At 49.3% G+C, this 24,642-nt stretch overlaps 1 protein-coding gene across 5 annotated transcripts in view; it reads left to right on the top strand.

Annotated features, from left to right (window-relative positions):
* The window catches only part of HDHD5 (haloacid dehalogenase like hydrolase domain containing 5), a 179,336-nt gene that overhangs the window by 45,163 nt on the left and 109,531 nt on the right, over positions 1-24,642 (top strand). For all 5 annotated transcript variants that reach the window (XR_014981216.1, XR_014981217.1, XM_085652187.1 and 2 more), the window contains 2 exons: positions 11,756-11,959; positions 14,675-14,787. Coding sequence is in view for 3 of the 5 variants with exons in the window: in XM_085652187.1 (XP_085508313.1) it covers positions 11,756-11,959; positions 14,675-14,787 (317 nt within the window). In the remaining 2 variants the exon portion in view is untranslated. The remainder of the gene's footprint in view (positions 1-11,755; positions 11,960-14,674; positions 14,788-24,642) is intronic.

Below are 24,642 nucleotides of genomic sequence, written 5' to 3'. Positions count from 1 at the left end.
ATGATCCTATGACAACTCTACAAAACAATAGGCACAAACCAGCGGTTCTACCGTAGTTTAGGCCTTCATTTAGCTATATTTATATTTTTTGATTTTACCTTCTGAAAAATATAGTGTCTAATGATGAGAAGCTTTGGCCGTTGATTTTTTTTTTTTTATACTGACCAGATGAAAAAAAATATTTTTAGTTGATGTCATCTCACAATTGTTCTCACAAGTGAAATATGTAATTGTGATGTAAGGCAATTGTCTTTCTGAAGAAAACTATCCAAACCCATTATTCCATCTCTAGGGGCCTGTTGTAATCTAGCAAAGATTAATGCACCCTCCCTCTGGTTGTTCCCTGCTCTGCTGCTTGGCCTACATGATGTCATCGGAATGTTGAGAAGGTTTGAGTGTAGATGGAATCAGTTGGTGTGAAGGTGTTAAATGGTAGCGGCAGTTTCAGTCGATAACCTTTCAAGTATTTGCCCGGCGGTAATCGCCTCTCATACCACTCGATAATTTACCAATAAAAGAGGCAGGCGCCGGAGACTGGAAGGCAGGAAACAAAGTTTTATTCCGTCGGAGCAGAACACATCAGATCAGACAGCAAGATATCGTCACGAGGTGCTCTAACTGCATCTCTGAGACCTGGTCTCTTATACACTGGTTTATTGCTTTATTATACATAGTACATTCTTGAGATTCCCTTGATGTGCGGGGAAATATCCCCTGAAGCCCCGGCTCAGATCCGATCTCACACATGGTTACAGTAGAGGTTCCCACCCTACCCGCAGTGGGAGATGGCTATCGCGCAGCAGGGAATTCCGCTAATTCCCGGGGGTGTGTGCAACCGGCCGGGTCTCAGGGGGTAGGGGCTTTGATTCTACTGTAATCCCTTTGATGTGGGGTGTTTCCCTTACAGTAGGGGCAATAAACTGCATCCGCAGGGCTAGGCGATGGCCTGGGACCAGTTCAGACAATGGGGCGCAGAGGAAGGGGGTTATCAAAGGAGAGGCATGACCATGTATGGGTTGTCGGTCGGAAGTGGTTCCGTAGCAGGGTCGCGCAGAAGGAGAGGGTTTTATGGCCTGTATGAGAGAGCGGGGGTGGCCAGCGCGCGGGGGATGCTTGCAGCGCCAGGGGAAAGCGCTGGCGGTCGAGAGTGAGCGGGGAGAGAGTGGGATGCCTAAAATGGCGGCCGTGCATTCGCTGTGCGTGGCGCTGGGGAGAGGCAAGATGGCGCAGATAATGTTCAGTTTGCACGCTAAATTTCCACAGTCCTCCCTTTTAACATGTCTCGCCAGCTTGCCTAGTTTGGATCTATCCCCATAATACCCCGTACCTCCACCTCATTCAGAGCTTTCATCCGCTCAGTTTCAAAGTCCAAAGTCTTAGGGCAGATGCAGTTCATAAAAAGCGAACATAAAGGTGGCAGACACTGAATCCCCAAGCAACATCCACATAGTATCATGATTGGTATGAGGATAAATGAAAACAGCCTCCATCCCCAACCTTTAATAGCGTCCCAAAACCAACTCCCCAGTGACCATTCCTCTTGTTCTTGATGGACCTCTGTGGACAGTCTGTGGAGGTGTTCAATTGCTTTGTAGACTGAGGGTGAGTTATCCGGTACGTAGGTACAACAGCTGGACCCAATGATGCGGCATGCTCCTCCGCGGTCAGCCAAAACCACATCTAGAACAAGGCGGTTCTGGAGAGCCACCAGGCGGACGGCCTGAAGCTCAGCGGTGTTGTTGGCGAGGGCGCCAGCTGTAATGTTCATTGCTGTTTCGACTGCCTGGGTTAAGTGGCGGATGGCACGGCTGTTTGCCATCGGACCCCAGAGCGGAACAAGACCCTTTACTGCGTCCATGAACTGTGCTCTGGTGGAGTCGGTTTGTACAATGTCTTTGGCACGTTTCTGTCGGTGATGGTTTGCTGGAGCCACATACGTCGGAGGAAGGACAAAGGCGATGTAGCAGGTGCCTCCCCAACCTTTCGGGAGCCAGGTGTAGGCCTTAGTACCACACACGAAGTACATATTCGGGGAGGCAACAAAGGAAGGTGGGTCAACTGAGTCCAATGTTCGGGTGATGAGGCAGGAGCTGTGGCCCACCAGCTGTGCCCCCAGGCCTTCGAGGCATACAGATCCAGTGATGTTGATGACGGACAGGGCCACTGTTAGGGTGGCGGCCGTCCGTTTTCGGAGGTAAGAGAAGGTGGGTCTGGCTGGATTGTTGAACACTTGCATTTCAACTCGTTCTTTGGCAGGGATGTCCATGTGAAAGGAAGTGTTCGATCTCAGAGGGCAGAAGAGGGCGGAAGTTCTACCAGTTTTGTTCAGCCAGAACCCATGGTAGAAGTGTGACATGGTTCTGCCGGAAGTGGCATTGTCCTTGTAGCTCTCCTGCAGGAGGATCAGCCAGGCGAGGCAGGAACCATGGACAGAAAAAGGTGAAGGGATGAAAGGGATTGAGTGCCCAGTGGCATGTGGTAGCAATCCACAGATCCAGCAGTTAGTGGCGTTGGTGGCAAGATTGTGTTGGTGGAGTAACTGCACAAAAGAGTTATTCCAGAACTCCTTACGCCTTTCTCGGAGTTGGGGTGAAAGTGAGATCAGATGGTGTTCTTTCGTGGTGGTAGGTTGAACGGTAGTCAGCAATGTCTTATGAGCGGGTGTGCTCTCCTCCATGATCCAGAAGGTAACCACGAGGAGAAGGCAAAAGAGAAGGGAAATGAAAAGTGCTATTGTCTTAAAGCTGTGCATTCGGTCAGTCTTTGGGTTTTTGAAGTGGATCTTCGGACGTCCGGTTGCTTCCATCATCTTCATGTCGGGCGCTTCCATCACCTTCAAGAGACTCGGTAGCGGGCAGAACCACAGACTTTGTTTTAGTTTCTCTCCTGGTGGCCTTTGAAGTGACTAGGCTACCGTTCTGAGATTTCCACTTAGCCTGTGGTCTGCTTAGCCGAAGTTCTCTCCTTTCGTCGCAAGTTATACCCTTCTTTGGATGGGACAGTGGGATCGGGATATTCAATCAACTCAAGTGTCTCTGTATCCGGGCAGCGGCTCAGGGATGGTCGGTCTTTGTCCAGTAGTTCCTCTTGGGCGGTGATGTTGTCCGTGGTTGTCCGGGTCGGTGATACCTTCTTGCAGTGGTGTGCATGCAGCCAATTGCGTTTCCCCTCCACTCGAAGAGCTGTTCGGGTGGTGATCAGGACTTGCAGGGGGCCCGTCCACCGGGGCTCCAGACTCTTGGTGCGCTGGAAGTTACGCACTAAGACGAAGTCACCGGGTTGGATGTCGTGTCCCGGGCCCCTGGAAACATCGGGAATGGCGTGCAGCACCTGCTGATGGATAACAGACAACGTCTTAGTTAGGTTATACAAATAGTCAGACATGAGGACGTCCGGGACGTCGTGGATGGATGATGGTTTTGGTGCAGTCCAAAGGTTCATGGGCCGCCCAAAGACGACCTCGTAGGGGGTTAAGTGGTGTTTGGTGGGGGTGGAACGCATTGATAGCAATGCTAGTGGGAGAGCGTCTGGCCATCTTAGTCCTGTGGTGGCGACTATTTTTGCTATCTTAAGCTTCAATGTGGCATTGTGTCGCTCAACCAGGCCTGCAGATTGGGGATGGAAGACCGCATGGAACTTCTGTTTTACACCCAACCCCTTTAAGATGAGTTGGATAACTTCGGCTACGAAGTGGGGGCCATTGTCGCTCCACAAAATTCGACAAAGGCCGTATCGGGGGAAGAACTCCTTCAGTAGTACTTTTGCGGTAGTCATAGCGGTGTTGTCATGGGTTGGGTAGTCTTCCACCCACTTGCTGAAGGCACACACAACGACAAGCACATACTTTAAACCTTGGCACCTTTCTAGCTGGACATAGTCCATTTGTAGGACTTCAAAGGGGTGATTGGGGACCCCAAACACTCCCCGGGGTACAGCAGTTCCTTTCCCAGGGTTGTGTTGGAGGCATACTAGGCATTGTTGGACCAGACGTTTGGCTGAGTCTGGTATTCTGTCGTTGTGCCAGACTTTGGAGATGAGTTCGATCATGGGGGCAGACCCTATGTGTGTGGGGGAGTGTGCCATGGGCAGCATGGGGATCAAGTATGAGTCGGGTAGCAACCATTTGTTCGAGTCTTTAGTTCGCCAACAACCGTCATCGTCCTTCAATCCTACCCGGGCCCATTCAGTTAATTCGTGTGGTGTGCTGGCTAGTTGGATATCCCTAATCGTTTCCCTAGCATCCTTCCATTTCTCAGTTTGTGACCTGGTCACGTACATGCGGGTCGTGGACCTATTCTCGGCTGTGGTTCGGGCAGTAATGTCAGCTAGTGCATTTCCCTGACCTATAATGTCTGTCACCTTCTTGTGTGCCTGGCATTTGATCACAGCTATCCGTGTGGGGAGGAGGACTGCTTCGGTCAGGGCAGAGACTAGATCTCCATGCAGGATGGGTGTGCCATGAGAAGTCAAGAATCCCCTCTCTTTCCATAAGAGCCCGAAGTGGTGAACTACCCCAAAGGCATACTGACTGTCTGTGTAAATGTTTGCGGTTGTCCCTGCTGCCAGGATGCAGGCTCGTGTGAGGGCAATTAGTTCAGCCGCCTGTGCGGATCGCTGTGTGATGCGGGCTGTCTCAACAACTGTTCGAGCTGTGGTGACTGCATAGGCAGCTGAGGTGGTGCCATCAGGGAGCTTGATGCATGAGCCATCCACCCACAGTTCTCCGTCAGGGTCCGGGAAGGCAGTATCCCGGAGGTCAACCCTACTCTTGGTTTGTTCGTCGGTGAGGGTCACGCAGTCATGTATAGGGGATGCATTGGGGTCAGCGTCAGGGAGAGGTAGTAGAGTAGCTGGATTCAGAGTGGTGCATCGTTTCAATGTGATATGGGGTGCAAGCAGAGTCAGTTCATACCCAGTCAGTCGTGCGCTAGTCAGGTGTTGAGTCTTGGTTTGGTTCAGGAGGGTATCAACAGCATGGGGTACCAATACTGTGAGGGGGTTCGAGAGCACGATCCCCTCACTTTGGCGGATAGAGACAGCAGCGGCGGCTACTGCTCGAAGGCAGGCGGGCAAGGCTCTGGCTACGGGGTCGAGAGTGGCAGAGAAGTAGGCACAAGGGCGTTGCTTAGGGCCTATGGACTGGGTTAGGACAGACAACGCACATCCCTCCCTTTCGTGGGTGTAGAGGGAGAAAGGTTTAGTGTAGTCTGGGGTTCCTAGGACTGGGGCCGAGCAGAGGGCGTCTCGTAATTCTTTGAAGGAGGATTGGCATTCGGGTGTCCAGGGGAGGGGGAAGGGGACATCCTTAGCCAGCAGGGAAAGCAGAGGCTTTATGGTGAGACTGAAGTTTGGCAACCACTGTCGACAAAAGGAGGTGAGGCCCACTAGGGATCGTACTTGCTTCTGAGTTTTGGGAACAGGGGTTTCTAGGATGGTTTGAATTCGGTCAGGGGTAAGTTTCCTCCCGTCTTTGGATAGTAGGTGGCCCAGATACGTTACCTGGGGCTGGCAGAATTGCAATTTCTTTCTGGAGACCTTGTGACCGTTCTCCGCAAGGAAGCGGAGGAGGTGAATGGTGGCTGTGACGGCAAGAGGAGTGGTGTCGGCCGCCAAAAGAATGTCATCGACGTACTGTATCAACACCACTCCATCGGGTAGTTGGACTGCATCCAGTTGCCTCTTGAGGGCTTGGCTGTAAATACTGGGACTCTCAGTGTAGCCTTGGGGTGCCCTGCAGAATCTGTACGAACGGGCTTTTAAAGTGAAGCCGAACAGGTAGCGGCTGTCTGGGTGGATGGGGATGGAAAAGAATGCGTTCTTGAGGTCAATAACAGTAAAGATGGTGGCAGTGGATGGAATCAGGGTGAGGATGGTGGTGATGTCTGAGACTACGGGGTACTGGGGTATGACTACTTTGTTAACCTCTCGCAAGTCAACAATGAAACGGTAGGCTTTCTTATCCCCCTCGCCTTGCTTCTTTACAATGGGTAGGATAGGGCTGTTGCAAACATTACTGACTACTTCTTCTACCACTCCTGCCTCGACCAGGGACTCGATGATTTCCACCAATGCCTTCTCGCCTTCGGGTGATATCCGATACTGTGGAAGCTTTGGGAGCACTGCGTCCGGTCGGACGGTTATGTGTACCGGGTTGATAACCATGCGCCCTACATCTGAGTCGGTTTTAGCCCATAGATGTGAAGGTAATGTGTCGAGTAGGGACATATCAGCATCGGTTATAGAGAGCATACGCCGTGTGTGACAGGGTCTGGACAGATCTGGGTTATCGTGTAGGATGACTCGAACTCCGTCTGGGGAGCATCTGATGGTGGCTCGAAAATGCTTTAGCAAATCAAGTCCCATAATAGCATCGGGGGTGTTGGAGGAGAGCAGAAAGGTCGTGTCAGTGGTGTTATCTTCTAAGTCAAAGGAGATTGGTGCTGATAAGGGGTTAGTGGAGGGCGTTCCGTCAAAGCCTATTGAGGTTACGTGTGAGCCAGACAAGGGTGCCCTAGGAATCAGTCGTTTAGATAACGCACTACGTGTCGCCCCAGTATCTACCAGGAATGGAGATTTTGTGCCCAAGACCTTAGCGGTGACGTAAGGACCTTGCTGGTCAACACGGAGTTCGACTGGATCCCTTCCTTGCCCCTGGCGGTCCTATGCGAAGTCATGAGTGCTCTCATAGTCGGACTGCTGACACTGGTTTTGGCGGGGGCGATCAAAGGTGTTTGGTCTGCCTGGCCTGTCGTTGATGGTGTTGTTCGTGTGCCCTCGTCCCTGTCCTCTATTTCTGGGGTCATATGCTGTGTCTCTGGGGTCCCTATTCTTGTTCATTTCCAGAAGGACCGGGCACTGGGATTTCCAGTGTCCGAACCCTCTACAGAACGCACATTGATTTCCATCTAAGTCTCTCCGTCCGTTGTAGGGTGTAGGTGTATGGTCTCTAGGGGGTAGCTTTCTAGGGGCGGTTGGTTGGTAATTCTCTTTTGGGGGTTCCCTTCCTATGGTCACCCCTTGCAACTGTGCTATCATCACCCTCTCCTTGAATTCCTTTTTCTTCTTCTCTGACGCCCTATCGTTCTCGTTCTTCTGGTTTTCGTAGTATTGGGCCATCTGGAGAATCGCTGCGGGTTTGGAGGCTGCCCAACTGCTCTCGCTGGTCTGTAGCTTCTGGGAAACTTCTTGAGACAGACCCTTTACATAATTCTGGACAAAGAGGTGGTGTCCGGTTGCGGTGGTCATGTCTTGGCCACTGTAATCGGAAAACACAGTCTCGAATCGGGAGAAGTATTCAGACACATCCTCCTGGGGTTTCTGGCGGCAAGCCGTCACTATCGACCAGTCTACCTTTCTTTCTGGGATTAGAGTCTTCAGCTTTTGTACAATCTTGTCTGGGAGCTCTAAGATGGCTTTCGGGGGTTTCTGTCCTGGTTCTCGCTGTTTATCTATGGTATCGAGTTGTACCCAGGTATATCCGAACGGCTCAGCGTGGTCAACTTTCCGGATTTGTTTCCACACATCAGCCGGCAGACATAGCCCAAAGAACAAGTCGATATCTGCTAACGTCATTATCGTTGAGCCTAAGGCTGTACCTAATTCCGTGTAGAAGGCAGTCAGGTTCTTTCTTAAGTCGGGTAGAGTCTTTCTAAAAGTCAAAATATCTTGCCGGTCCCACGGCTGGTAGACCCAGTTATATACAACCCTTCCCTTCGCATCTTGGTGGTTGATGTCGTCGTGTGTTCCCTGACCCCGTGGGGGGACCCAGTAGGGGGCAGCTTCTTTAATGGGCATCATGGCATCGGCCCTTCCTCCCTGGGGCTTAGTTGCTATGGGGGTTTCTGTTTTGGTGGTCTGTCCATGTTCTTTAAGGTGTCGGTAGACCTCGAGTGTACGAGTGAAGAGGTTCGTTACATCGCCCTCTCCTTCTTCCCCAATGTCTACCTTCCTATATAGGGCCGCTAAGCCTTCGGGACCTTTATCGTGGTATCTGTCCTCATATGCATTCAGGGCGTGATAACAGAGCCGTACGACGAAGTGTCGTCTGCGGCTGTCGGCATACGAGCTATACACGTCTGTTATATACTCCTCACTTTCTTTTCGCTCCACTAGCGTCCCTACTATCCTATCGATTCCTGCTCGTTCATCCTTAGTTAATCGATTCATTCTGGTGGACTCTTTCTTTCCCATCTCATGGTCATCTAGCGTTGTAGTCGACATTGGGTTCAGTACAAGAGGCTCAGCCGGCGCGGAGGCCGTGAGGGCCGAGGCCCCTGTACTGCTTTCGCTCGTGTTCGGGGGTTGTGGGTGTTGCACTACTGATTGGGAGGGTGCATACGGAGGGGGCATGTAAATGATCGGGGGACCTAACAGTAATTCGTCATTCGTTCGCTGCTTGGAGGACAACTCAGGGTAGAGCAAAGAAGGGGTCCTAACAGCGTACTGGCCTGAGGTTTCGGGCTCCTGTCTTAGTTTAGTTTCCCTTCTCTCCTTTATGTCTTCTTCTAACTTTCTAGCGGCAAGGTGAGCTGCCTTTCGTAATTCCTTTTCTGCTTTTACTTCTTCCCTCTTTTTCCGTTGCGTTGCTTCTTTGCGCCACATGCCAATACTGTCAAGCATAGTAGGCGTCGTCTTATTGCTACGCAGAGCTACTTCTAGCGCTTCTATCTTGCGGTCGTCGAAGGATCCCATCAGTGGCCACTGACTTTCGGGGTCCTTCTTGGTATATTTATGCCACAGCTTGCTATAAGCTACGGCGACTAGTCCATATTTAGTGAACATGTCCTTATTAGGGGTGCCTTCCAGTGGAGCCGGGTGGTTCACCTCTAATAAGCGGTCCGGGCAGAACCAACTACCAATCAGTGGGGAGAAGATAGGCATGACGGGTTTCAACGGGGACAAAAGTCAGCACTACCTATCTTTTCACTGCTTGCAAAGACTAGACAGAATATCTCTATTCTTCGTTATTTGTAAGCAGAGAATACCTCCAAAGAACCAATATCGAACAACTAGTGTTCGGACAATCAATCAATCAATCAATGGGGAGATAAAGATAGGCACGACGGGTTTCAACGGGGACAAAAGTCTGCGTTACCTACCCTTCACTATTTGCAAAGACTAGACAGAATATTCCTATTCTACGTTATTTGCAAACAGAGAATATCTCAAAAAGCACTATTCTTCAAAACAATCAATGTTCGGACAATCAATCAATGGGGAGATAAAGATAGGCACGACGGGTTTCAACGGGGACAAAAGTCTGCGTTACCTACCCTTCACTATCTGCAAAGGGAGAGAGAGAGAGTATTTCTACTCCTCCCCGTTTGTAGACAGCGAATATCTCAAAGAGAACAATCAATGAGCAATACTAGTATTCAAACAATCAATCAATTATTTCGCACTTTTGTCGTATTTCACGACCTTACCCGGACCGCGTGGACAGTTTCTCGTCTTCCGCCTCCAGCGCCCGATCGTCCTCTACTCTCCGTATTTGCCGCGGCACTCCTGATGGTTCCCAGTCAGGACCGTAGATCACTCGAGAGAGGTCTGCTCGGAACCAGTGAAGTTCGGATGATCGGCTGCCAGACGAGGGTCTATTGGGCAGGAGCTCTCCCGATCGTTGCAGTCGTTCACTCTGTCGTCGGGACCTCTCCCACTGGATCCACGTGTCGCTGATGGGCCCCACGTTGGGCGCCAATTGTTAAATGGTAGCGGCAGTTTCAGTCGATAACCTTTCAAGTATTTGCCCGGCGGTAATCGCCTCTCATACCACTCGATAATTTACCAATAAAAGAGGCAGGCGCCGGAGACTGGAAGGCAGGAAACAAAGTTTTATTCCGTCGGAGCAGAACACATCAGATCAGACAGCAAGGTATCGTCACGAGGTGCTCTAACTGCATCTCTGAGACCTGGTCTCTTATACACTGGTTTATTGCTTTATTATACATAGTACATTCTTGAGATTCCCTTGATGTGCGGGGAAATATCCCCTGAAGCCCCGGCTCAGATCCGATCTCACACATGGTTACAGTAGAGGTTCCCACCCTACCCGCAGTGGGAGATGGCTATCGCGCAGCAGGGAATTCCGCTAATTCCCGGGGGTGTGTGCAACCGGCCGGGTCTCAGGGGGTAGGGGCTTTGATTCTACTGTAATCCCTTTGATGTGGGGTGTTTCCCTTACAGTAGGGGCAATAAACTGCATCCGCAGGGCTAGGCGATGGCCTGGGACCAGTTCAGACAATGGGGCGCAGAGGAAGGGGGTTATCAAAGGAGAGGCATGACCATGTATGGGTTGTCGGTCGGAAGTGGTTCCGTAGCAGGATCGCGCAGAAGGAGAGGGTTTTATGGCCTGTATGAGAGAGCGGGGGTGGCCAGCGCGCGGGGGATGCTTGCAGCGCCAGGGGAAAGCGCTGGCGGTCGAGAGTGAGCGGGGAGAGAGTGGGGTGCCTAAAATGGCGGCCGTGCATTCGCTGTGCGTGGCGCTGGGGAGAGGCAAGATGGCGCAGATAATGTTCAGTTTGCACGCTAAATTTCCACAAAGGGCTGAGCAGCGAAGTGGCTGCTCCTGGTGGGGCCTATCATATGGATCTGATCTGAAGAATAAAGCTGTGATCCTAATATACATCTCTTGACTACGTATCCTTCATTTAATTGTAACACTGGCCCAATAACTAAATGGAAAAACAACGTGAAATATAATTGAAAGCTTTCCGATAATTAGTTAGAACATTTCAGAGACATGCAAGACAACATCAGTCAGACTGATAATCATACTTTCTGCACTAGTTACTGTGCGGCATCACTCAGCACCAAACATATTGGACAAAGCATCCCACACCATCCTTCACTATTGATTAATAACAAACCCACAAAACAAAGAACACATTTACCAGAAACTCTGACAGTTGTATCACTGTCACAAAGAACACAGCAATTCAGGAAAGCACTCAAAACCTGGCTGTTCGAATGAACAGATCACCACAAAACAAGCAGCAATTCCAGCCCCTTGAGCCCTCACAGGCGATTTGCCTCGCTCTACAAATCCTTGATTGATTAACTAGAACAGCAATCATACATCTAGCACCACTCTTAGACTATCTTCTGGGCTGGACTGGCCGTAGCGGGCACCGGGCAATCCCCCGGTGCGCCGCATGGGTGGGCCTGGTTTTGGGCCCCTGGGGGCCGTTTTTGTTACAGGTCCATTTTTGCAGCAAAGCTGCAAAATCGGCACTGTAACAAAATCGGCCGAAAACCGGCCCTGGCAAAGAGCTCGGCGGCACCCCCAAGCCCAAGGGGTGGCTGGCCGAGCACTTTGCCAGGGCCGGTTTTGGTTCCCAGTCCGGCCCTGACTATCTTCAACCACCAGGCAACTTGCAGGTTTACCAACCAAATTGTAAGCAATCGAAATCACACTCCAGTCTCGCATCTGTCACTCCACAATCATGAACAAACAGCTCAGTGATGTAGACATGGCCGCCCAACCTGGAGATAAGCCAGAACACCACTGCACAAAACATATAATCACAGGATGGCTCGGACTCCAGTCTGCGATGGAAGCCTCAGACTATGTGGAAACGCACCTCCGCTAGCAGGCATGCGATGAGATCCTACTTTCTGTCTTCTTTGGAGAATTGAATAACTTAACATCAGAATGTATTTAGTACATTTCCAGAGAGGAAGGTCTGGAAATATTGCACATTGCGCTAAAAGACAAGCTAACATTGAACTACTTTCTCAATTCATTGTTTTGTCACAGAACCAACCATCGTTTGGCTTCCTCTTTGACATTGATGGAGTCCTGGTCAGAGGTCGGAGCCCTATACCTGCCGCAGTCAAGGCTTTTAAGAAACTCTCTGATGGGCATGGGAAGCTCCAAGTGCCAGTGGTTTTTGTTACAAATTCTGGAAACTCCCTGCGCAAGACTAGGGCCGAGGAGCTGTCTGCTGTGCTACAAGTGGAGGTAAGACGAGGTGGACGTGGGCTGCCTGCTGTGCTGTGAATGGTGGTGAAGGGTTGAGGCGATGATCTGTCCATTGTGCTTTGAGTGGAGACATACTTGGCAGCATTCAGTGATTAAAAAGATGCAGGATTTTTCTTTTTCTTTTTAACTGTATCTTTATTGCACTCTTGGTAGAATCACATTATACATGCACTAGAGAAAGTAAATACCACATTTGTGCATATGGAATGCATCAAATAACCACAATAGATGTATGCAAATTCTTTGTGTGCTACGATATGTCTTTGGGTCATTCACCTATAAAATATCGATGTGGAGCAATATTGAATGCAGGATATCAATATACACAACACCGTCAAGGTAAGTAGAGATGGAGTTAGAATAGTATATCCGTACTCCCATATGTGTGCTTCCCTTGACCATGCATTTTGACATCCAATCATATTTGTCGGTATCCACAGAAACTAACGTTTGGGATGAGGGGGGTCATAGTTCCCACAGTTCTGGGGACACCAACCCCTAGATAGGAAGGGTGCTGAAATCACTTATGTTGGGAAGCTGCAAGGATGCCAGACTTCTCGTGAGGACGTATGAACAAAACTGTGTGAATGGGACGGGTGAAGAGAAGGGGGATAGTTCTATGGTAGGGAGACCAGTCTCTGTCGTAAGGTTTTGAATTGGACTTGTATCTTTCCAATGGAGGTTACGAGTATCTGTCATATTCCCCCCATAAGACCATACCTGCTGTATCTCTCCTGGTTGTCCTTCCAACATGGAGGTAGACTACTGAAAGAACTATTCCACCAAGGCAGCACTGTTCATCTGCTTCAGTGCTGGGAGCTTGGCTGAGGCTGTGCCTCTTCCTGTGTTTTCCCATAGCCTTGGTAGAAGCACAAGCGGTGTTTCCACTATTTTAGCTATGAAGGAAATCCCCACATACCCAATGTCATACCCAGTATGCTGGTTGAGGGCAAAATTGCTGGTGCCACAAAGTCTCTTGACCTATAGGCACTGCGTAGACGGTCTCTTTTGCCCACAAATAATGACTCAAATACCAGGTTAGATTATTCCCACACGCAAAAGCAAAAATAAATACTCAAAAGGGCAGGAAAGGAAAGGGAGAAATGTCCATCTCTGTCTCCCAGACTTCTCTCCACAGTCCAGCCCCTACGTATATTTACTGCAGCTTCTGGGCTGACGCCAAAACACTGCAGTAAACTCTCTACGTAGGCATCGCGCTCATCATCCGAAGTCCAAGAGACCAGCACAAATCAAGACAATTGCTGTCATATTTTCTTTAGGCAAACTTGGAAGAGCCGCTGTCCCTCACATTGTTTTTGGTGCCATGCTCACAGTAGCCTTCCACAGTCCTCGCACTACAGCAACAGGTATTAAAAGTGCTTCCTCTGTCTGGTGGTGCCCCAACCTCATTCTCACTCAGACCAGGCAGGCACCGAAGATCACTCGTGTGGAGTTCAGAAAAATGATTTTCATGACATAAATAGGTGAACTTTGGGATGTGTTTGGCCAGTTTTATCCTCTTGTTGTCTAGAAATCCTGCTTTTTGTTCAGGACCAGCTGGGCTGCAAAGACATCATGCCTCCTGGGTAGCTATTCACTTCTTTGAGGTATATTCCTTCTTGAAAAGAAAGTTGAACGCACTCAGCAACTGCTATACACTTAATTAACCAACAAACTCTCAAGTGACTTAAACTTGGAGGCAGATCCTTGGGAGTCTAAAACCCAGTCTATGGAATGCCTTAAGCAGAGCTGAGTCACACTACATGTGGATCAAGAAACCCCTAAAGATTCCGCATTTCGAGGACTCTTTCCATTGATCGCCAAACAGACTAGGGGTCATGAGTGGACACCCTTTGGGTGTCACTGAAGTGCCGCTGAGTCTAACAATCTGCTGAGGAGCAACACAATAATCATTAAAACCTAACCACATTGGCTTTACGATTTGAGAGCAGAAAAATCACAGCCAGGCTAAAACACTCCAGATGGAAGTAGGGCTTTACTTTTGACTATACATTAGGAACCTAACAGGCTGTGAAAACAAAGACCGGGAACAGGCTGTTTTACCTGGAGTGGAGGTAAGGAGAAATAACACCGATAAGCAGTAGTCTCAAGTTATACAAGGGAAAGAAGGTTAGAAAAATAGGAGGCTTAAGGAGGCGAATGCTGCTGTATCAGGAGTGGAGGCCAGTGGGAAGGCCAGCTAGGGAGCCATCTGTTGGACTGAGGTTCTGTTGAAATATTAGGGGTAAGCCGTGGCCCTGCTGTTCTCGAGGTGGACATCAAATGGACGGGTGCTATTTGGTGTCTCAGAGTGAGACAAAGGAAAGGGCAGGGCACATCTACAATCTGCTGTGCTGGAAGTGGTGGTCAGGAGAATGCCCAGTGACTCTGCGTTGAGTGAACCATTATTCCCGCCCACCATTGAAAAGCATAAACTCCTCAAGGGAAGTTGCTGGGGTAGATCATAGGGAGCAGCATCAAGCCTTCTGATCGAAGACAAATGGTGGGATGGAAAAGTAGGGGGAGGGAAGAAGATGTAACCCGTACTTTTGTCAATAAAATTGGTTTTGGTCCATATATATTATTATTGACTTTTGCTGAGCCCATGTGACTCTGCTTGTGCCAGGAAATCCCCAGCAGGTTGGTAGCAGGACACTGTTTGAATTCCCAATGGTTGTATCCTTTGCCTTGCAGATATCCCAGGACCAGATGGTTTTGTCGCACAGCCCCCTGTGCATGTTCCCTGGCTTCCACAAGAAGCGCGTCCTTGTGTCTGGACAAGGGCCCGTGCAGGAGATTGCTAACAAGTATCCTTTGACTGGTTCCTGAACGTGCCAGTGGAGTCTGTGTTTTCTGTGGTTGGGCTACTGAAATTGACTGCATAGTCTGGAAATTAATAGTAATTTATTAGGATGGAATTAAGGGGAGTACATTGTGCCGGAGGAAGGAGGTTATTTTCCTATCAAGCTGGTAATGTACTTTCTTTTTCAACTAATATCAAAATTCATATTGTATGTCAACAATGAAAGCCCACGCTTAATAAGCTTGATATTTTGTTACACAGACGTCATCCATCCTACCAACAGTAACATAACTTTTTACTTTTATTTAATGGGTGGAGTAAAGAGTGGCAGAATATGCTTTGCAACATTACAAGTCACCCGGAGCAGTATCCCCAGTGAGATTATGGGGGGAGGTTAGGGGAAGGGGGAGAGGGTTTGGGGGTGAGCCAGAGAGAAGGGGTGGCAATAACTTACAGGTTACTACAAGGTTTCTGGTGAGTCCGGGCCCAGAAACATGTGAGCATGTGTTAACACAGGGTACGGGCAACTGCTCTCTGTCTCGTCCACCCTCATGCTTCCGCATTGGAGTAGCAGGAAAAGCTCCCCCAGCTGAAGTAAAATAGACTGTCCCTAGCCACTCTCAGGATTTACCACCTACTCCTTGCAAATGTGTGTGTTTGGCCCTGCTATTTCCCCGTAATCAAATTCGTCATTCCCAGGTCAGGGTGTTATCCTTCATTGTGGGACAAATAACTTGTAATCCGTGTTAGTCGGGAGGAGATAACGGCCTGGGTACCTCCCCGTAAGGGTGACCAACCGTCCGTAAATTTCACGGACCGTCCGTATTGTACGTGAGGATCCCTTTTACGGACGCCTTTTGTCCGTAATTTTGGGTTTTTCAGAGCTGTTCCCCTGCGAGAGGCCTCAGCCCCCTGATGGGGCCGCCTCGCACTTTTCTGATCACAAGAGCAGCCCCTCCCGCCCATTTTCATACTGTGCGGGGCTGATTGCCACATACAGAATGACAATGGGTCAGTCTGGGATGGCACAGCATGTGGTGGCCTCCTCCAGCCTCAGTCCAGGGCAGGGCATTCTGTCCCATGGAAGTGCTAAAACGCCCATGCTGCTGCTACCTGAGAATCCAGTTAATCAAAGGAAGGCGGTGAAAGAAGTTCAAAGGAAAGGATTATAGTTCTTTCAGAGTGTCCTCATTTTAAACTGAAGCATTTTCAATATTATATTCAAGGAAGCCATGGTTGCTGCTTTTTTATTTTATGCAACTAACAACCATTTACAAAGCCAATAGTTCTGGCTTGTTGTAGGTGTAACGTTACTTGTTCTAGGTGTAACGTTACTTGTTGTATTATATAGCTGGATGCAATGACAGAAGCAACAAAAAATACCAGTCGGGCGGCACATTATACTAAGCACAGATTTTTAGCTTATGTGTTTTAAGCCTCACCCTTAATTACATCGAACACCCTTTTGGAGAGACGCCCCTCGTTTTTTCATCCCACTTAAAGCTCTGGAAACAACCCCATGTCACAGTCACCCCACGTCCAGGCACTGTGCATCATGCATGACTCATGCCTTCCACTTTTTCAGATTACCTATGTGCAGTGGCAAAGTGAACTCTGCCCCACCCCACCCCTTGATTTAGGAACTACAGCGAGGGTGGAGTTCTTGATGGGTCTCTTATGTCTGCGACTCTGCAGCAAAGGCTCAGCTCATAATTTATGTGAAAAGGTGAGTGAGTAAGTAAGTGAAGGGATGGGTGGATGGATGGCTGGATGGATGAGTGAAATGATGGATGGATGAGTGAAATGATGGATTGATTGATGAATTGATAAGTGAAAGGGTGGATTGATGAATTGATAAGTGAAAGGGTGAATAGATGGACGGATGAGTGAAAGGGTGGATGTAAGGGCTTGTAGATGGATAAAAGGATGGATAGATGAGTGAAGGAATGAATGGATGGATGGATGAGAGAAAGGATGGATGAGTGAAAGGATGGATGAGTGATGGGTTCAATGGACTGATTCATGAGTGGATGAGTAGATGGATGGATGGGTGGGTGGGTGGATGGAAGGATGGATGGCTAAGTGAAAGGGGAATTGAGAGAGAAAGGGAGGATGGGTAAATGGATGACTGAATGGGTAAATGGTTGGAAGGATGAGGGACTGGGTTGATGAATGAGTAAGTGAAAAGATGGCCGGATAGGTAAATGGCTGGATGGATGAGTGAATGGATGGGTGGAAGAGTGGATGGATGAGTGTATGGATAGATAGGGTGAAAGGGTGGATGGATGGATAATGGATTGATGAGTAAAAGGGTGGATGGAGGGATGGATGTGTGAAATGATGGATGGAAGGATACGTGATGGATAGGTTTGTAAATGGTTGAATATGGACATGGATGGGCACACAGATGGAAGGACAGAATGAATGGTGAAAGACTGAATGATGGATGAAAGTATGATTACACATTGCAAGCCTCATTATCTTAAGCAACATTTTCTATACATTGACTTTAACATTGATATGAGTCATTGTCTCTATATAATATGTGTGTGTTGCAACGCACTCCAACACTGCCCCACATACTTAGGATGAGTAGCACTATAGAAGAAATTAAATACAAGTGAGAGAGGCTCGATGTGAAGATGAGGGGAGTCATTGGAGGGTGGTTGTAAGGCCAGACTGGCCAGACCGGGTATCAGGCATTTTCTCTGGGAGCTGGAAAGGTGGGGGCGGTTTTGTTGCCACAAAAAGACCTGCACATTTGCTTAAAGCTGTGCGCATACTGAAAAACCATAAGTGCACAATAGTCTCAACCTAATATAAACCTATTTATACTTGTACTTAAGTGTTTGTCTATTTACTTACTTATATACTATTGCGCAACCTCCTCTGATGTGTCTGTAAAACTTAACTTTTGTCCTGAATTTTGACCTCCTGTCCTGAATTTTTACACTCCTTGTCCTGAATTTGCACCCATGCCAGTTGGTCACACTCCACGTCGAGTTAACTGGGGATTGGTAATGAGGAAGTGAGTACATGACTTCTGCACATACTACACAGTCAACAGCAATTCAAGGCTTGTACAGAGGAAGCTGGAGTGAGGCCTAGGTGCTCTAGGTAATGTTGAGGCTGTGAGGTGAGTAAATGTACAGTGTGAGTTGTTTAAGTGCCATGGCATTTGGGGGCATTGGCAGGTTTATGAAATTTAGTTTGGGTAGATGTTAGCTTTTGGAAGTTGTAGAATAGTATGATGTTTGCAGGTATAATGTTCTGCGATGTGGAAGGTGATCAAAAGATAGTGGTAGAATTGGACTAGTTCGAAAAAAGTGAGCACAGGTGGTAGAAGTGGGTGCTGATGGAGTCCTTGGAGGACCCGGTCTTTCGAAACACTATAGGGGGTAGCATACGGCAGTATTTTGGGAGTAATGCTGGAACAGCTTCTACGTCCCGATAGAAGGGACTTCTTAAGGATTTTGGGGGCCCGAGTCCCTGTTTGGAACAGCTTTGAATTTATGATCCAATTTCGGGTCTTTCATGCTGTCTTTGGCCAGGTCACTGATAGTGAACAGGTGAAGATCATCCAAATTCTAAAGTTGTTACATCAAATATTCAGGAATAGTGCCCGGTGTTTTCAATATTGTAACACTAATATTACCTAAATAATCTCTGTGACACCCTCCCATTTTTTATATGTGAGGTCCTGTTTTGAACTAAAAAAAACATAAACACACCATTTCTCTGTAGAATATCTGTTATAATTCTCACATGCCACTCACATTAAAAATTAAAGGGAAACAGTATTTTTGACAATCTGTTTAAGAAATATTCAAGGTCATCAGTGCAAGACTCTCTGCAGAACAGAGCTGGCTCTATCAGGGGCCCCCTGAAAGGCGGGGGCCCTGGGCCAGAGCCCACATTGCCCATGCCTTAAAACGTCTCTGCCAGATAGAGTGAGATGCATTTAACACTATGCTCAGGGGAAGTGCATATCAGAATCGGTGGGGGTGAGGCATACGGTATTGATTGGAGTCAAGGTATCAGAAGAAGTACGGAGGGAGGTGAAACAGCTTTGACCGGGTCGTCCAGCCTTACATGAAAGCCTGCGAGACACCAAGGAGACAGTAGTGAAACATGTCGAGAAATTTAGATGTTTCCACTACAGAGCTCACATGACAAGGGCACACGCAGAGCGTGACCGCACCAACTCACTATTGGCCTGGCTCGCTAACCCTGCAAAGAGGCGATCGGGCACTGTGGAACTCGAAACTGCCCAGGGAACAAGGCTATACAGGCGGGTAGAAATCAACCTATAATTTTCTTCCTACTACTATACTCTATATGAGTACTTCCAAGCACTCAGGTAACAACATTGGTACATTTTTAGCGCCTTTACATTTCCCGGCTCTTATGCCTGAGGAGGCGGAGGAGCTGGGGGGGGTGAGGGGGTATTAAGTTGCAAGAGGTTCAGGCAGCTATAAAAACCTTGGCATGAGAAAAAAACACCGTGAAATGATGGGCTCCTGGTTGAGCTTTACGCCACATAAGAGTAAAGCTGGCCCCTAGACTGGTTGATTTGTACAAAGCGGCTAATGATGCGGACCTTCTGCCGTCATCCACCCAAGAAGCGCTATTGAGACCTGCGTATTACATGAAAGCCTACCGGCCATTATTGATGCTCAACATTGATTATAAATCCTTAGCTGGATCCTTGCCACTAGACTTCTCCCTCACATGACAAAACTCGTCTGCCCAGATCAAGCGGTGTTTATTCCCGGATGGAAGATTGTGCTCAACATTAGGAGACTGCTCGCACTGCTGGAAGCCAATACTTATGCTCGCTCAGAAGCAGTGGTCTTTGCAGTAGGCATAGACAAAGCTTTTGACAGCTTAGAGAGGGACTTTCTCTATGGTGTAATTGAGCACTTCAAACTGGGGCGCGGATTTCTAACCTGGCCTCGGTTGCTATACACAGATCCCACAGCCGGACTGGATGGAATATTTCGGTGAGCTTAAAGGTGGACCGCGGGGACTAGAAAGAGATGTCCCCTTTGCTCTTTGCGTTGGCAATGGAGCTGCTGGCGAGCTATGCCAGGACTAGGGACAGCTATCAGGGAATGGAGCTCTCTGGGCAGACCCACCACATCGCCCTAAATGTGGATGATCTCTTAATTTTCCTCCAGAACACGACAACAGACCTGGTGGGTGCTAGAAAATTACTAGAGAAGTTTGACTCCTTGTCCATACTAAAGGTCAACTGGCAGAAATCGCGTTTTTTTAAGATGCTTGCGATTTGCATCCCCCCCAGAGAGACTAGAGTTACTACAGTGCCTACAATATCTGGGTGTAAAAAAAAGTATGCCACTACCAGGCTGAATTGTTGGATGGGAATGTTGGGAAGGCGGTTTGGTCACTTAGAACGATCGCTGACTTTTGGAAGATGCTCCCCCTCTCTGTGGTGGAATGGGTGGCACCGCTTAAAATGATTGCACTCCCCTGGTTGCTGTATTTCTTTGTAGAGCTGCTGGTGTGGTTTCCTCAGGCGCTATTCAGAGAACTCAACTTGTTCATCATTGCTTTCATATAGGGATCAGGCAGTAGACAGATGGCTCTAACTACTTTGCAAAGGCCTGTGGAAAAGGGAGGACTGGCTGTCCCTGAATTTGAGTCTTACTACCTTGTGGCGCGGCTCCAATGGCTAATGCAATGGGTAGCCGATAGACTGACAGCAGGACGAGTGATGGCACTTTCTATACCCGATCTTCACCAGCTGATCAGGGTACTACTGAGCCTGGGATATCCTCTCAGAATGATATCACTGAATTCCAAGTGCTGCAGCTCTGTTGGGCTTGATGATTGCTGAAGACTTGGGTGCAGGTTCCGTACTCGCCTGACATACCTGAGTATGCATGGGGTACTCACTCACTGGGGTACTGGCGGGGCCTATAAGATTGTATAGATGTGGACGCATCCAATGTTGGAGACTTATTCTGAGAGGAGTAAATTCTTTCGTTCGAGGTGTTCCTCTTAACATTCGATTTACCCCAGGGTCTCTTCTTACTACATGGAGCGGTGATGGCGACGATCTGCAGACACTGGGTGTCTGGCCTATCAGAGCCACACCATCACAAGAATTGTCAATTCATAGTCACGTCTTCGGGCACTTATAAGCCTGTCACCTGCTTACATAGGGTGGTAAGAGAAGACATACTCCTGCCCCTATGGACCCGTTGGGAGGACGACTTGGAGGTCTAAATACCAGAGGGTAGCTGGGCAAATTACTCCACTCCCACACCGGTAAGGGTTGGTGGTAACGGGGTACTTTCAGGACATACAGTGGTAGCTTGGCTCGAGTGGTCAGGAATCAGGCACCGTGCTAAGCATACGACATACCCATACAATAACCATGCGTGCATCCGTTCCAAAAACGACTCTACACCGTAAAAATTATGAAAATATCTTGCTTTATCTTCTTTTTCTCTTAGTTGCTGATTAGATAAATATTAACACAATCACAATATACAAGCTTTTTAAATAGTGCAGGTCAAATAAATACTGGCTTAATGATTCAATAAATAGGGGTGATCATAAATAATAAAGGCATAAATATAAGTGCAATACATACAGGCAATTAAATATTCTGAGGCAATAAATACTGCAAACCAATAAATATTGTGCATCAATAAATACTGTGGACCAATAAATACAGTGAAGCAATAAATAGGTTAAATACAATAAATACAGTGCCCTCAATAAATAATTAAAAGCTGACAGTGACACTCATAGAATCAGATCACATTTGAGATTACTATGGGCTGATTTGGCCCAGGCACAGCTTGTGGTGATGTGGAAGGCTTGAGGGTGTCTACTCCCTGGCTTGGACAAGGCTGAGGCCTAAACTGAGGTAGATCAAGGGGGGAATACCAGAGACCTGGCTCTCTCACTCTACACAACCCCTCTAAATTAGTCTCAGCTCACCCCTGGCACAGTCCAGCTGGTTCCAGCACCTCTCTAACCCCTAGAGTAGTCTCTTAGGATTCCACAGGGCCTTTGGCGCCCTCTATTCCACTTACTGCCCTTTTTCTGAAGTTCCGACACCGCTGGAGTCGTGTCGACGCCGTGAGGCGGTTCCGGTTCGATGTCGGCGGCCTCGCCACAATGTCAGTTCTTGACGACGCCGGTAGGCGGTTCCGGTTCGATGTCGGCGGCCTCGGCTCGATCTCGACCTCCGATTTGATGGCGTCGGGCAGTCTTGACTCGATGTCGACTTTGGGCGGCTCCGGTCCGATGGCGACCTCAGCTTCGATGACGTCGGCCGGCCTTGGCTCGATGTCGACTTCCGGCGACTCCGGAGTGCGATCCTCACTCCCGACCTCCGGTGCTCCTCTCCTCAGGTTTCCGGCGACTCCGGAGTGCGACCTCCACTCCCGACCTCCGGCACGATTCTCTCAGGTTCCGGCGACTCCGGAGTGCGATCTCCACTCCCGACCTCCGGCATACTTCACCTCGGTCTCCGGCGACTCCGGAGGGTGGACTTCACTCCCCCGTCGACGCCGCTCACTCGACCTTGGGTGACTTCCTCCTCGACCTCTGGGACTCCTCACGACCTCCGTCGGCGCCCTCTCACGATCTCTGGCGGCTCCGGGTACGACGTCTGCTTTTCCAGTCAGCGCCGCTTCTCCACCTCGGGCTCCAGGTCTCCAGGCTACTCGACGTCCGGCTCCAGGGAAACCAGTATCCAGGTCAGGATCTTGCTGTTCTTGGTTTCTAAGGCCTGTTCCTGCTGTCCAGGTCCTTAAGATGGTTTTTCTTGCTTCTTCCCACACAGGGCTCCAGGCTGGGCTCAGTCAGTAGGGACTAGTATCAAGGGTGGGTTTATGGACCTCACTCCAGGCACAAGTTTCCACCCCTGCTGCCTCACTCCTTCCTCCTTCAGGTTTTTGCTGCTCTCTCTTCACCGGTCAGGTGCCAACTGCCAGCTCCAACTGCCAACTCTCTGTCTTAGCTTCCCAACATTCTAAACCGCCTCCAACTGTCACAGGGTTCTGGAATGTTCTGGAAGGTGCTAGTAGGTTCCAGTGGATGCTAGTGATGTCACAGGTGGCCACCATTTTGTGCTCCAGGCCCTCAGACAGAAGTTTCAGGGGTAGATAAAATGGCTCCCTGAATCTGCAGCAACACTAAAAAGTCTGGTGGTTCCCAAAAAGGAAAAATTCAAACAGGGTTTGAGGCAAAAGTGGGACAAAATAAATAATGATGAGGAGGGACCACCCAAAGGGCTGACAGGTCTAACACGCGTCCCCCCCAGCTGAAAGTGGGGAGAGCTACCCGACCCCTTGGGAGTTCTCATCACTAAGGCGGAAATACCTTGAGAGACCGTCTGCATTGGCGTGGTCCACTCCAGGCCGATGTTCCACCTGAAAGTCCATTCCCTGTAGGGAAATAGACCACCTCAACAACTTGGGATTCTCCCCCTTCATTTGCATCAGCCAACGAAGGGGTCTGTGGTCGGTCTGAACCAGGAAGTGCGAGCCAAACAGGTATGGCCGCAACTTCTTCAGAGCCCATACCACTGCAAAGGCTTCACGCTCTATTGCACTCCACTTCTGTTCCCTGGGAAGTAGTCTCCGGGATAGGAAGACCACGGGTTGATCCAGACCCTCTTCATTGAGTTGCGATAACACTGCCCCAATGCCATGTTCTGATGCATCTGTCTGGACAATGAACTCCTTGGAAAAGTCTGGGGCCCTTAAGACCGGGGCCTCGCACATGGCTTTCTTCAATCTCACAAAGGCCTGCTGACAAGCCTCCGTCCAGACTACCCGTCGAGGTTGTTTCTTGGACGTGAGCTCCGTGAGGGGGGCTACGATGGTACCGTACCCCTTCACGAAGCGGCGGTAGTATCCCGTGAGGCCCAGAAAAGCTCGGACCTCAGTCTGTGTCTTGGGGGGTTCCCAGGCCATGATGGCCTCGATCTTCGCCTGGAGGGGTTGCACCGCTCCCCTACCCACCAAGTGTCCAAGGTACACTACCGACCCCTGCCCGATCTGGCACTTGCTGGCCTTGATCGTCAATCCAGCTTGTCTCAGGGCCTGGAGAACAGCTTGCAGGTGACGCAAGTGATCCTCCCAGCTGTTACTGAAGACGGCTATGTCATCCAGATAAGCAGCAGAGAAACTCTCCATTCCGGTGAGGATCTGGTTTACCAGGCGCTGAAACGTGGCAGGTGCGTTCTTGAGCCCAAAGGGCATCACACAGAACTGGTAGTGGCCATTGGGCGTGGAGAAGGCTGACCTTTCCCTTGCTCCATCAGTCAAAGAGATCTGCCAGTACCCAGAAGTAAGGTCAAAGGTACTTAGATATTGGGCAGCTCCCAGCCGGTCAATCAATTCATCCGCCCTAGGGATCGGATGAGCATCAGTTTTGGTCACTGAATTCAGTCCCCGGTAGTCCACACAGAACCTCAGTTCCGGTTGGGCACCCGGTGGTGCAGCTTTTGGTACTAGTACCACCGGACTGGACCAGGGGCTGCTAGAAGGTTCGATCACTCCTAGCTCCAGCATCTTAGTGACTTCACTATGAATGCTGGCCTTCACCTTGTCTGACATCCGGTAGATCTTGGACTTCACAGGTGGGCTGTCTCCTGTGTCCACGTCATGGACGCACAGGTGAGTCCTACCCGGGACAAGGGAGAACAACGAAGAGTACTGCCCCAGGACCTGGCGACAGTCCTCCTGCTGTTCAGGAGTTAGAGATGGGGAGAGAATCACTCCCTCCACCGACCCATCCTTTTCTTGAGACGCAAACAAATCGGGGAGAGGCTCGCTTTCCACGTCCTCTCCTCCGTCAGTCACCATCATCA

This window comes from Triturus cristatus, chromosome 4_1, assembly GCF_964204655.1.
Source record: "Triturus cristatus chromosome 4_1, aTriCri1.1, whole genome shotgun sequence".
Classification (NCBI taxonomy): Eukaryota; Metazoa; Chordata; class Amphibia; order Caudata; family Salamandridae; genus Triturus; species Triturus cristatus.
The sequence above is the reverse complement of the archived record's forward strand: the minus strand, read 5'-3'. Positions and strand labels throughout refer to the sequence as shown.